Source organism: Leptonychotes weddellii, chromosome 4 (genome assembly GCF_054177405.1).
Source record: "Leptonychotes weddellii isolate Sample4059 chromosome 4, ASM5417740v2, whole genome shotgun sequence".
Classification (NCBI taxonomy): Eukaryota; Metazoa; Chordata; class Mammalia; order Carnivora; family Phocidae; genus Leptonychotes; species Leptonychotes weddellii.
Window position 1 is genome coordinate 2,075,441 of NC_138372.1, and position 14,051 is coordinate 2,089,491.

Below are 14,051 nucleotides of genomic sequence, written 5' to 3' on the forward strand. Positions count from 1 at the left end.
TCAGAAAAGCAAGGACAGATGCCTCCAAGCGTGGGAAAGGAGTACACAGGGATGGCAAATATCTTGAGGCAGGCTTGCATTTTCCCCGACGACGTGTAGGCACGCAGGGAGGCAGTCATGGGATAAGGGAGGAGCAGGAAGGGGGGATGACGGTTACATTCTTTCCTAGCTCCTAACCTATGCCCTGCCCCTGGGGATCTTGGGATCCTGTTCCTTCTGGGCCATTGCTTTCAACAGCCGGAGGCCAGGAACGCTGCTGACGTTTCAGCTGCTTCCACACTCACCCCGTAGGGCTTACAGTATTCTAAGAATAACTCCACACACATATACTAAAAAGAAAATAGTGTTTCATTTAAGAATGTGTATTACTAATTGCATTTTTCCACTTGCATATTGTTTAGTGTATTTTTTTTTTTTAAAGATTTTATTTATTTATTTGCGAGAGAGAGAATGAGAGACAGAGAGCACAAGAGGGAGGAGGGTCAGAGGGAGAAGCAGACTCCCCGCTGAGCAGGGAGCCGGATGCGGGACTCGATCCCGGGACTCCAGGATCATGACCTGAGCCGAAGGCAGTAGCTTAACTGACTGAGCCACCCAGGCGCCCCTTGTTTAGTGTATTTTTAATATTTTTATAAATTTTATCCTCGTAACTTATCTATTGCATGATTAATTATACTCAATCTTTACATTTATGAATTTACGGTTCATTTAATGTTTGTAATTTGTTTATATGTTATTTTAAATGCATTGGCTATTAAGTTGCCTTAGTATTTGTAGCATATGAATTGTGAACCATTTTTAGTGCAAATACTGTTTTTATGTGAAATAAACACCAATACGCTAGTATTGTTCTTTTTTTTCCTGGTATTGCCATCACTAATCTTTGTTTAACTTTTCCCGCATATCTTCCAGGTGGTGAGGGCCTTTTTGAAAAGTGAAATAGATGTTAGGCGTGTGGTGTTCTTACATGTGTGGTGGGCAGAATGACGGCCCCCAGAGAGGTCCATGCCCTAGTCTGCAGAACCTGTGAATGCAGTAGGTTTTATGGCACAAGAAGCCTCTGGAAGCTGGGATGGCGAGGAGTGGGCTCCCCCCGGGGCCCCTGCACCCGGTGAGCCCCGATGTTAGTCCGTCCCGTGTGCCATGAGTCCCTGCGCTCGCGATAACTTGTTGCAGCCGCAGAACCCTGCAGTGCTGTGTTCTGGAATCACTTACCTATTTGCACTCACAAACCCAGGTTGGAGGCCTGCTTGGCCCTTTCCTAATGATGCGTAGGAATTCCCTGTGTCTTTCGGGTACTAATTCTTTGTTGGTTGCATGTTGTAAATAAATGTGTTCTGGTTTTCTATTTCTGTAAAGGCCTCTCGACGTGCCTTTTGACACAGACTTCATGACTGTAATAGAGTCAAATGATTGATTGTTCAGCTCTTGTGTTTGTGTCTTGTTTCACAAGTTTCTGTCTCATTCAGGAACAGGAATACAAAACAGCTCCAGGTAGGTTACAGATGGCAGTGTTAAAAAGCAAAACTTTTAAAACTTTCAGTAGGAAGAACAGGAGTGGTGATTTTTTCTGTCCCTGGCCCCGCTCCTGGCCTGGCCCCGCCCAGGCTGATGCTTGGAGCTGGACACCTGCAGGCTCGCCCTCCTGCCCCCCCCAACCACCAGGGAACCCCCCACCCCCTGCTAGGATCCCGGAATTTGGTAAACAGCACCCCCAAGGTGCTCCCTACCCCACGGGAGAGAAAGATCTCTATCTAGAACCCCGGCAGCGGGTCCCACAATGTCCCCCACCTTCAGGCAGGACACTGCACCCCTCCCTCTGCCGGACTGGTCCCAGGACCGAGAGGAACCAGGGACGCCTCTCCTGGCGAGTTCGCAACCTGCAGGACCAGGGCCACCAAAGGGCATTGCTTGGGGATGAGCTCCTCCTGTGCACAAGGAAATCCACCCAACGGGGTGTCTGACCTCAGTCCTCCCCACTCTCCCTGCCCCTCCCCTGCAATCCCAGCACTAGCGGGCTCAGGCGGGCCTGGGGCCTGGGAAGTTCGGTGGAGTTCTGAGGCCTTCCGGGCAGGTGGTGGTCCGTGCCTCAGTCTCCCTGCTCCCTGCCCCTTGCAGGTACAGCCTAATGAGGGATGAAGGGCTGCGGGGCACCCCTCAGCTTAGGGGCGGGCTCCCTCCCCAAACGTGCAGACCCCCTGGCCAGGTTGGGCCTCATCAGCACCTTCTCCTCGGCCTCACTCCATAGAGGGCAAACTGAGGCAGGGATGAGCTGTTGTTCTCAGGCCTCCCGGGTCTGTCAGGATCCAGCGTTCTCATCCGGGCCCGCTGCCTTCCAGGGAGCCAGCGTCCCTGGCTGCCGTTGAGGATAACCTCACTGGCCCCACGTGGTCCTCGTGAGCACTCTGAAGACCCCAAGGGGAGCAGCTCGGAGGGTCACCACTCCCATCGCGGCCCAGCTGACGGGGAGGGTGGCTGGAGGCCCCCTGGAGCGGCTGAGAGCCAGGAAGCCTTCTGCGCACACACCGCCACATGCTCAGCTTTCTGGAGCGGACCTGGTTTTTAGGAGCAAACACGCATCGGCACAAATGAGCACCCAGTTCCAGCAGCCCACGGAAGGAAGGGCTCCTCCTCCTCCCGCACCTCGGCAGGGGTGAGTGGAGCGCTTCTCTTTCGCCCCGCACGCTGCGGTGCGCACACCTGGCCCCTCCCCCACGCAGGCGCCCTAGTCACCAAACAAGAGAAAACACTCCAAGTCATTGTCCCGTCGAAACCGCAGTGCCGTCAGCTTTACGTTACTACGTATTCGTGGAAGGAAAAACCTGCACATTACAACTTAAAAATGGGAACGATTTTACAATTCCCCAAACTGATAAAAGCTTAAAGTCACTCCACACATGAACAGAGAAAATACTGCCTTTTTACTCATTTGAAAGCAAGACCGCCGTCCCTCTGGCCAAGGGGGCCAGGCGTGGAGACGTCCAGTGGGCACCGTGAGACCGTCTGAAGAACGTTCCGGTTTCCTCCCACAGGGTAAAGCTGGGCAACCATTTCCTCCAAGTCACATGGAGCTGACAGCCCTTCAGCTTGTTCAGCAGGAAAGGTCATGTCCACACACACCCCGCATCGTGGGGCCGGGCTCTGTCCCCCCCGTGCCTCCCCCGGCCGAGCCCCCAGCCTGAGCGCCAGAGTGGACCACACTCCGTTTGCCTTTTAATTGTAATCTTGAAACAAAAGGGACAAAACTTTTAGTGATCTTTTTATTATGTTCATATGCTCAGGGTGAAGTGACCCCTAGCCCCGGAAGTAGCAACAAAAATATATTAGTTAGATATTATAATTCTGGTAACTGAAATAAAGACAAATAGAAAACGATGTTAAAACATTAAAAAGTTGCAAATTTTCATTAAAGGTATTTACATGTGTATTCTGATGCCTAATTTATACACATTTTTTTAAATTAGCTTCATAAAATATTCTGAAATATGAAAATAATAGAAATAAATAGTTAAATATCCACAACATATTCAGGAATGAAAAGTCAATTATTAATTCCTGTTCCAAATTTACATATTTATTTATAAATGGCCAAGGGATCTTACAGTTCCTTCCAAATTTTTTATGTTTTATTTGTGGTTCCTTAATAGTCTATAACTCTGTAAGGCTTTCAGTAGCCACGAGTCACTGCTAGGGATCTCAACGTAAATGCAGGATTCTTCCGTAACCAACAATGCTAACTGGTCTTAAATGCACCCAATTTTGTCAATCACTAAAATTAAGTATTTTTACAAGTATTTTTTTAAGTTACATAAGTTACAATATATAGAAAATAGGACACAGATATTTGAAAGTTTTGATCGGAGAACGAATGGTTCCTTCACTAACTCGTGTCACCGCTGCTCTGGTTACGGAAGCGTCTGGTCTGCGCGTGGACGGGCCGGCAGGTCGAGCCGCTGTTCCCGGGCCAGGAAGGCTCCTTTAGTCATCGGTCGGCATCTGCACTCTGCTCTGTCCACTGAAGGTTTATGCTATTTCTCCCCATATACTTTTTATTTTTTAATTGGTTACTGTTTTTAAAGGTAATTCTCTTAGTCTTATCCTTGCTGTGTATGAGAAGGTATTAGTTCGCCCAGAATGGAGAATGAGTCGTGCAGATTCACGGTCACGAACGTACTCAGGGAGCACACCGCTCAAACAGCTGTTAGGGGTTTTCTAAAATACGTTTTGTTGTTTCACACGGTTGGGAACTCAGAATACCTACGCACTAATCATTTAGTCCACATTTCATCCATTGCGCCCAGTTCTCGCTGGTGTTCGGAAAGCCTGCCTGACGCTCAGGAGGCCGCACGGTGGGACAGGAAGGGCCAGCCGCCTCGGGTCCCCGGGGGGCTCGGCCGCGGGGAGTACAGCCCTGCGCGGGGGGACACCGGGGCGCCTCCCAGCAGACTGCTGACGCACACGGGCTGGTCGCCACGGCCGCCCGCAGAGGAAGCACGCGGGCCCACTCCCCGGGCCCGATGGCTGCCCAGGAGCGGGGTCTGGGTTCTTCATTGGAAGTGGTGTTTGGTGTTTGAAGTATCACAGGACCAACTTATGGTCCCAATTCCAGCGTAGACGTGTGAGGGGCAGCACGACAGGCCCGAGGCAGACGCTCTGCGGTCTGGGCTGGAGGCTCACGTGTGACGTACGTGAAGTAGAAGCTACTCCACGCCAGAGTCCACAACACCACGTCTGCCTCTAGGTTTTAGGAGAGGGTTGTTTGACCGACACGTGTGGTCAGGTGAGCTCAGGACAATCGGGGACAGTCACTTCATAATTCTGTCTGGGGGCTGCACACGTGTAGGGGACGTGAGCGCCCTGAGCATAGCCCTGACTCGGAGCCGGGGGGACTGCCGCGGACCCCACGTTCCTCACGGGCCCCGGCGCTCCTCACGAGTGCCGCAGGGGGACCCACGCGCGGTGACCTGTGAGAGTGGGGAGCGTGGGCTCCGTGGACACGGGTGAGAAGGTGCGCCGGGCAGGGGCGGGCAGACCGCGCCCGGCGGGGGGGACGGGGCCTGGTGAGACTCGCGCACGCCGTCTCTCTCCCGGCCGGTTACCACTGCCCGGGGGCCAAGGCCCGGCGGGCATTCTGCCACGTGTGAGAGACCACCACGCACCAGGTTCACAGCGAAGCCTTTATGGAAGTGACGGCGAGCACACGAGGGGAGAGCGCTGTGCTCGCGTTACGCCCTCCGCGTGCTGACCCACCCGGGCAGCGGGGTCGGTGCCCTTCAAACGCACTGATGCTCTTCTGTTCCCACTGGGCTGGGAGGTCAGACGCCCGGCTGCTTGAGGCTGCGGCGGGTTTGGTCCTAGCCCCGGGAGGCAGGTTCTTCGGTCAGCTGCACATCCAGCCCGACAGGTAAGGACGAGTGGGGCCGAGAGCCGAGGGACAGCGGGGGCAGTGGACGGGTCACCACGTCCAAGGACAAATTTTAGGAGAAATGGTTCACAGTCAGGAAACTTGCTCCGTCCCTTGTGGGGACAAAGGAGGCAGAATGCGTGTCATGTCACCGCTTCGTGTATGTCCTGCCAGAGCTTTTGCTCAGTCCCTTCGGGGTTGGGATCTTGCTTCCAACCTTTGATCCTGAGGTCCCTGATTTGGCCACGGCTGGGCCTTTACCTGCTGGACACACAGACACACAAAACACAGGCACCGTGTTAGGAGGGAGACGAAGACACGAACAGAGTGCGAGGCCGCGGTGACGGCACAGTGGCCCCTCAGTCCGCAGGGGCCCGGGCTGAGCAGGGCAGGCGCGAGGACTGGCCGCACCGGCTGAGGCGGACACGCACGTGAGCCGGCAGAGAGGAAGGAACAGGGCTCAGAGGAGGAGCCTGACGTCAGGGACGGAGGGAAGAGAAAGGAGCTGTTTGCCAATTGCTGGCTTCAGAAGCTCAGCTCCAGTAATGAAGAAAGGGGCAGCCGTGAGACTAGGGCTTCGTTTCCGGGCTGAGGAGCCTCGGGCAGGCACCCCCCTGGTGGGGGTGGCCCTGGCGGGGAGGCCAGAGAAGGGTCCCAGAAGGGGCAGGAGACAAGGAAGACGACAAGACAGAGCTTCCCAAGGAGGTCAATGGAAGGATCAGAGGATCGCAGAGGCCCTTGGAACAACTTGGAAGCCCTGGAGATGTTAGCTGAAATGCTGTCATTGGGTCAGAAAAGTTAGTCACAACCCCTCCAAGTGCCCGTATGCCTGGTTTCTGGAAGAGGCTGCTGTGGGGCGGGGGGGGGGCCGTCAGCCGAGCACCGCCCTCGGCACACCCCAAACGTAAAGCTGTGCATCCAACAGTGTTTTGGTTGGGAATAATTTTCTAATGAAAAATATCATATTTTCCTCTAAGGCATTCTAAATCTGACATAAAATAGTGAAAATCATGATTTATAAAACAGGTAGTGGGCATTATCTGTGAATCTACATTTAACTTTGTGTTTCTAAACACTCTGGTTTGGTGATGCAGAAAGAGGCCGAGAACAGGGTCTGCACCCTAAGAACACCCGGGGGCTGGGTCTGCTGCGTCCATGACGCCGCGAGGAGCCTCCAGAAAGGGCAGGATCCATGCACGCATCTAGTGCTGACAGAGTTCTGGTCAGGCAACGAGCCTCCTCACTAAGAGCCGGAGACAGGATGCAAAGACTGAGTGACAACGGAGGGCAGGGACCCCACCATGTGGGCACCGACGTGCAGGAAGGCGCGGGCCTTACCCGGCGGCAGAGTGGGTGCCTTGGGCAGCACGTGGGTCTTACGCAGGTTCATCGTGCAGCCAGCGGGGCCCATGAGGTGAGCTTTCCACGCCTGAAACAAAGGAGGCACATGGTGCGTCAACCCAGCACCCGAGGGAACAAGCGAGATGAGCTCCGCCAGAGCCGAAACCAGGGGCAGCCGCAGCTCCTGACCGACCCGGCAGACGGAGCATCGTCACGGACCGGGTGCCACCGTGTAGGTCTGGGGAGCGCACGGGGCTGTGGGTGGCCTCCAGGAGCGCAGGGTGGCCCCTGGTTGATGGCCAGCAAGAAAGCAGGGACTTCAGTCCTAGAATGACGAAGAAAGAACTCTGCCAGCAGCTGGGTGAGCTTGGCGATCCCTCCCCAGCCCAGCCCACAGATGGGATCGCAGCCTGGTGAGACCCTGAGCAGAGGAGACGTTCGGCTGTGCCCACAGCTCCCGACCCACAGAAACCGTGAGACCGTAAAAGGGTGCTGAAGCCACCAGCGAGGGGCCATTTGCCACCCAGCACGGGGGACCGAACTCTGAGAAAGCAGACGGGAAGCTTGAGAGGCCTGTTGACGCCTGTAGCTGCGAGCCAGGAGCCGGGCTGCCGTGCTCAGAGCCGGCAGCTACACAGGGCAGCCAGAGGAGGGGACGGGGTGTCACGGAGCAGTCAGAACACAGATGCAAAGGCTCCTAAATTCTAAAACTAAAGGGCACGCGAGAGAACGTGTGTGTGTGAGAACTATGTATATGTACCCTTTAAAAAGGCTAAGCCGTTAAAAAGAAAGGAGCCCTGTAAGGAAGGAGGGGTGGGGAGCAGGGACAGCAGCTGCTCTCGGTTCCCTGAGCATGTCCCGTTTTATAGGCTCTGGAACAAGCAGAGTTCTTTATGTCATTACAGGACTTAATTAAAATAATCCCCTATTGTCATGGAAGGACACACCAGCATCCAAGAACCAACCGCGGGAGAAACTAAGTTCTCAAACTCAAAGGTGCGTCCGACCCGGCCTAACCTCCAACCCACAGGAAACGGAGGGGACGAGAACTACATCGAAGGATGCCAGGAGGGACGCAACCAGCAGACGCAGCCCACGCGAGCCCTGCGGCCACCGGCCCCTCCGAGCTGTAGGGAAGAGCCCGCCCAGGAAGCGGTCCCCGGGGCGGCCTCCCCGGAGCCCGGACACGAGCGCTTCTGCACCGTGCTGTGGCTGTGCTCCGGGGAGCACGAGAAGGGGGCACACGGTGGGTGCAGATGAAACGCGCGCCCGCCGTCCTTCAAGCGGGGACGGGACGCCAAGGCTGCCTGCGGGCTCCTGTGCGCCGCTGTGTGCTTTGTTACGGACTTGACGTCTTCTGAGGCAGGGAGGACGAGCCTGGGACAACCGTGCGGGTATGGGCTGACTGGCGCAGTCCCCTGCAGAGCCGTCTCGCGCGCACCGCGTCCCCGAGGGCTGGGACAGGGAGAGCCTGGCAGCAGGACGCAGCCGGGCGGCAGGTGGCAGCGGTGAAGGGGGTCGGGGCAGAAGCAGCTGAGCAGAGGCAGGTCTCCAAAGCCACACTGCCTGGCACACGGAGGTGAGGCACGGACGGCCCTGCCCCTCGAGCACTAAGCTGGAGTCAGCGTGGCTGACGAGGGAGGGACGAGAGCCTGCAATCACCCGTGATGTGGGATTTCCACGCGGCGCCGAGCTCGGCTTTAGTCATGCGAGGGGACCGGCGTGCTGCGGTCTGGCCTAGACGCCATCTGGGGCCCCAGCACACGGAGGAGCGCAGAGGCCGGACGGAGGCCAGAGCCCCTCACACTCCCCGCCGCCAGAGCTGAGCCCCCCCAGCCCCCCAGAGGGTCCACGGCGCTGCGGAGGGAGGAAAGCACCTGGGCAGGCAGCGCGGCAACAGACCGGGGTGCTCCCCGAACACCCCCGCGCCCTGCCCGCGGTCCAGCCCCGACAGCCTCGTCACCGTCACCTGCACGGGGCTGGCCCTCACCTGCTCTCCAGGGGAGAAGTTCTCATGGCACAGAGGACACCGATTTGCCAGCTTCTCTGGTTTGGCAGCTGAAAGGGTGTCAGTGAGACAAGATTTAGTTCCTCCCGTGAGACCTGCACGGGGAGCAGGGCACACCTGACCGGACACCCCCTCTGCAGCGGGCCCCCCCAGGCAGGGCACCGCGGACACGGAGGGCACCGCCTGAGCCCGCACTCACGGTTACACTCCTTCGTTTTTATGTGTCTGGGCAGCTCTTCCTTCAGAACAGCCTCGCTGCAGCGGTAACACTTTCCAAACCCGTCTTTCTTGTCGCACTCTGTCAGCAAGTGCTCCGTCAGGCTGGAGATCTCCACCACCTGCATTCCGAAGTGCAGGAGGAAGCACGTCTCCGAGAACACTGCAGCGCCTGCTGCCCCCGCCAGGCTGCGCGATCCGAGCTCGTGCTCCTTAGCTCCGTCCTCACCCCGCTAGCCCACAGGGCTTCTGCCATCCTTCCTGGCGCTCTGCTCAACACCCCGTGTCCCCTCATCATCTTACTGTGGTAGCATCTAAAGGCCACGGCTAAGGGTGTGTCCAGTGGGACACAGTGAGCCGCAGAACAGCTTAGCCATGTGGCCTCTGGGTTCAAAATCCCGGCTCCCTCACACTTGTAATGTGCACAGGATCCCAGGAAGAGTGGTAGGAGAGTCCCCTGCCACGCTGGTAGGTTATATGCACGACAAAACTTCATGCCACGGACTCACACACCCTGCTGGAAAAGTCAGCACCTCCACTGGGGTCTAGAGTCCGCACTGCCTGCCCGAGGGTATGGAGGGGTCTGCCCACGCGGGAGCTTGCAAGAGCCCCAAGGCAGAGGCAAGAAGTTCCTTCTCTCAGTTCTCCCCCTTTATCAAAAGAAAGGCCACTGCATCAGAGAAGAGATTCAAATTTGGGGGGTAGGAGAAGATTTCTTAAACAAGATACACGAAGTGTCAACCATGAGAAAGATGCATAAGGTGGACAACGTTAAACTTAAAGGACACATTAGGATGACGGACAGGTTGGACCCCAAGCGGGAGAGGCCTGCTATGGCATCTGGGGCCGGCAAAGGACCCCGGTCCAGACACAGCAAGAATGACCACAGATCAGTAGAGTAAGATTGGCAATCTTTTAAAATGCAAACCAGAGGGCGCCTGGGGGGCTCAGTCGGTGAAGCGTCTGCCTTCGGCTCAGGTCATGATCCCAGGGTCCCGTGTCCGGCTCCCTGCTCAGTGCGGAGACTGCTTCTCCCTCTGCCCCCGCCCCCCCACTCTCTCTCTCTCTCCCTCGTAAAAATAAATAAAATCTTAAAAAAAAAAAAAACAACCCATGAACAAGAGACTAGAAGGTATTTTCTAAAAGAAGGCAGCTGAGCAGCCAGCAGATGGACGGAGGGACGGACAGGTGCCGCACCTGACCATCCGCAGAAAGCAGGGAGGCGGTGAGGATGAGGAGCAGCCCCCCACACCCTGGCTGGTGCGTGGACGTGTGGCCCCTCTGAGCCCCGCCTGCGTCAGCCCTGCAGCCCAGTGGGGTGCGCCCAGCCACTCCACCCCCGGGGTGCACCCCAAATGGTGCTTTCACAGGCGCACTGGGAGATGGATGCCAGAATCACTCATGGTAGCCTCAAACTGGACACAGCCAATTTCCAAAAACAGTAGGACGGAGGGATGGATTGTGGACTGTTCGAACAATGACTGCTATAAAGCAGGAAGACTAACACGACACAAAATAATTACAGTTTGTAGGATTCCATTTATAGAAACTCAAAAAGCGAGAAACACTGACTTGTGGTGTCGGGAATCGGGACAGTGGTGACTCTGGGGGGAGAGGCGGTGCCTTCGAGGCCCGGGGAGCTGGGGCACACGGTGCCATTCTGTGGGGGTTCAGGGGCTCAAACGCTTCTGACCTGTATATGGGCACCTCGTCAATACCGTGTTGTTTACGGACTGAGGGTTTGTGGCAACTCTGCAGCGAGTGAGGCTGGCGCCATTTTTCCAAGAGCATTTGCTCACTGTGTGTCTCTGTGTCACATTTTGGGTGTTCTCATGGTATTTCAAACCTGTTCGTTGTAATCACATTGGTCACGGTGACCTGCGGTCAGTGAGTAGGACTTGCGGAAAGCTCAGACGGCGGCTAGCATTTCTTAGCAGTAAAGTACTTTTCAGGTACTTTCGTTGTTTTTTGGACGCCACGCTGTCACACACTTAACAGACCACAGTACAGTGTGGACGTAACTTGTGTGCGCCCTGAGAAGCCCGAAACGCCCCTGGCTGGCTCTACTGCGGTTTCTGTTTTCCTGTGCTGGTCTGCAGCAGGACCCCCGCGAACCCCGAGGGGCGTCTGCACATTTACGTGCGCGCCACGTACTTCGGTGAGAGTCAGGGAGAACGCACCAGCTGCACACACAGAGGGGGGCTCTCCATTCAACTATGTCCCCAGGCCTTGTCCTCTGCGGACGCCGCGGCCCGGGCAGCCCTGCAGGGACTGACCTGTTTGCAGTGGGCGCACCTCGTCAGCACGGGGCAGCGCTTCCAGTAGTGACGGTCCAGCCCCTCTTCTGTGAAGGACTCACTCCTTTCCCCACAGAAGATGCACAAACTGGAACAGGACAGGAGCCGGAGATGAAGGCATGGGCGTCGTCCAGGGACGCGCACGCCTTCCCCGTCTGCGGGCGGCCTGGGGTCCGTGGGGGCACAGCGCGCGGGGGCGCAGTAGGAAGAGCGGGTGTTTGTGACAAACTAGCGCGAGGTCCCTTCAAGTTCTAACCCGTCAGCATAATCAGGCAGAGACACTAAGTCACAAGAACAAAGATATTCTACTGAAATGCCTGTAGATTTGCCGTGTGGCTGCACAGGGAAAAGCGTTTTGCTGTCACAATATTCTGGGCCTTTAGCAGCGCTCTGACAAACGGCTGCTCGCTTCCCTGGGCGTAAAGGGGGAACGGCATCCTGACTCTCCCGGGGCGGCGGGGGCCCATCGGTCCGGAGGGCCAACCCGACCTTTACGAATGACTGGGAAGAGCCGGTTAGCTTACATAATCCCACCGCGCTCGAGAAATATTTCCTTCGCGGCACCTGCACGCGGCCGGCCCCTTCAACCCTCGCAGCACAGGCTAAAGAACCTCTACTCACTTATCTAAATAGTGATTATCTGGGACCTCTGGAGCCGGCGGTGGGGCTGCTTTCCCTCCTTGTGTGTCTGAAACGAAAATAGAAAGGATTTAAAATAACCTTCTGTAAAAATTATTTTCAAATTTTTAGTAACCAGTTTGATGTGAAATACATTTAAAAGCACCCAAGTTGAGGGGCGCCTGGGTGGCTCAGGCGGTTGAGCGTCCGGCACTTGATCTTGGCTCAGATCATGACCTCAGGGTCGTGGGATGGAGCCCCGTGTCGGGCTCCACGCTTAGTGGAGAGTGTGCTGCTCCCTGTCCCTCTGCCCCTCCCCTGCTTGTGTTAATCTTACATTCCCTGGGTATTTGCTCAGGGAATGAGGTGGCCGCTGCAGACAGTCCCCATGCCCAGTACCTACCCTGACTCTCCGCCTCCACTGAGGGGCCTTCTTTCCCCTAAGAACAAAAACAGAAAGATCAGGGACAGATGGCTGCACAGTGAGAGTCTGTCCAGGACGCATTTTGATGCCGAAAATAAGTTCTTCGTTTTCAGACCTTCTACCAACAAGTAACAGAGCTCTATGAGCCGTGAACGCCCAAATGTGTGTCTTCCCCTCACAAGCCCCACTACGGGCTCCTGTCCCTGCTGCCGCTTCCCAGTGGCTCACCCTCCTCAGCGCCCACGGACTCTGGGCAGCACGTGACTGTCACCCTTCTCCACGGATGCCTGGGGCACCCCAGGAGCCCCATCTCCTCAGCCGCCTCCCGTTCCTGGCTCCTCACGCTAGGCAGGCTCTTCCTGGTTCCCAGGCTCACAGCCCTCGGTGCGAGTGACCATGGGTTCAAGCCTTCTCTCCTTGGGGGTCCCAGGACCCAGCTTCTCCTGACCAGGCTGAGCCGCTGCCCCAGCCTGCACTGTTGCAGATCAGGAGCCAGAGCCCCGGGCACACGCTCGGAGAGACCCCCGACATCGCCCCTTCTCCCCACTCAGCCTCCATCAGCCTGCCAGCAAATCCTAGCCTGGACTTAGAGCACACCCAGGCCACGCCTCATCTTGCCAGATCCGGGGGCCTGCTTCGGGGTCCTCCCACGCAGTGGCTGGTGGGCCTGTGAATGCCTCGGCAGGCTGATTTACTTTTGCTTGAGATCCTCGGCCGGCTTCCTAGGTCAACTGTCCCCTCATCTCGAGTCTGCAGTGCCTACTGTGACCTGGCTCCAGCCGTCCCTCCAAGGGCCTGGTGCTCAAGCTCCTGCCCTCTCCTCCTCTTGCCCAGGTTTTCCCCCCGAGGCCCCCCAGAGCAAGGTGTCAGCCAGCAGCCCCTCCTGGGCTCCGCCACCGTCTCCCGCACTCGCTTCTGTATCTTGATCACCATCCGACGCCCCTGAAAGAGGCGAGGGTCCCCAGCGATGGAGACTCTTGTCTGTTCTGTTCTCTGGCGCACACTGTGCCCAGCACGCTTGTGGACTAAACGGGTAACGTGCCATAGCAGCGTTCCCACGCTGAGGCAGCCCTCAGTCTGATGGGCCGGGCCGCGCTCTTCCTGCCAGGCTCCTGCCCTGGGTCAGACACCCTGCGACTGGGGTGCTAAGGACGCAGGGGAGCGCTGAGCCATGGAGCAGGCAGAGGGGTCCCTTATGAGCAGCAGAGGGTCCCTGCTGGTAGCAAGCCGTGGCGGGGCTCAGGCCTTCCTGCCGCAGCTCCCCCCCCGCCCCAGAGCCCTGGGGGCCGCGTCAGCACGTCTCCTCCCCGGCTCTCTGAACACTGCCATCGTCCCTACAAAGCCCGACCGTGTGGTGAGCGCCTCACAGCACCCCCGAGCACCGACCAGCCTGGCCTGCGGGTCGGGGGGGCGTTGAGGGCCTTCCTAGACTTTCAGTTTCAGGGAACAGGGACAGTGAGTGGCCTTACACGTAGCATTTAAGGGATGTGTTACAAACATGGGTACTGCATTTGTAGAGAATCACGCTTCATGTCAGAGTAAGTGACCCCCGTCACAGCCAAGCACGGAGCAGGACACACACCAGAACACAATCTTAGAGCTGGGGACGGTTAGTAGATGAACTTCGTGAAGCTGGCACGGGGCTCACATGATTTATGTGCCTACACAGAAAGCAAACTCAGCGGGACTGCATTTTAGGCATCAAAACCTCTTAAGAGAGACGGGTTTGGGGGCGCCTGGGTG

The 14,051-nt window shown here is 56.8% G+C and overlaps 1 protein-coding gene across 2 annotated transcripts in view; it reads right to left on the minus strand.

Annotated features, from left to right (window-relative positions):
* Positions 1-3,246: 3,246 nt before the first annotated feature.
* The window catches only part of CEP104 (centrosomal protein 104), a 35,543-nt gene continuing 24,738 nt past the window's right edge, over positions 3,247-14,051 (minus strand). The window contains exons 16-22 of one of the 2 annotated variants that reach the window (XM_081817337.1): positions 12,288-12,324; positions 11,888-11,954; positions 11,246-11,354; positions 8,953-9,091; positions 8,736-8,803; positions 6,743-6,833; positions 3,247-5,665 (exon numbers count right to left, since the gene is read on the minus strand). In XM_081817337.1, the coding sequence (XP_081673463.1) occupies positions 5,553-5,665; positions 6,743-6,833; positions 8,736-8,803; positions 8,953-9,091; positions 11,246-11,354; positions 11,888-11,954; positions 12,288-12,324 (624 nt within the window). In that variant the 3' untranslated portion in view covers positions 3,247-5,552. Of the gene's footprint in view, positions 5,669-6,742; positions 6,834-8,735; positions 8,804-8,952; positions 9,092-11,245; positions 11,355-11,887; positions 11,955-12,287; positions 12,325-14,051 lie in introns of both variants that reach the window. The other variant, XM_081817336.1, reaches the window with a different exon arrangement.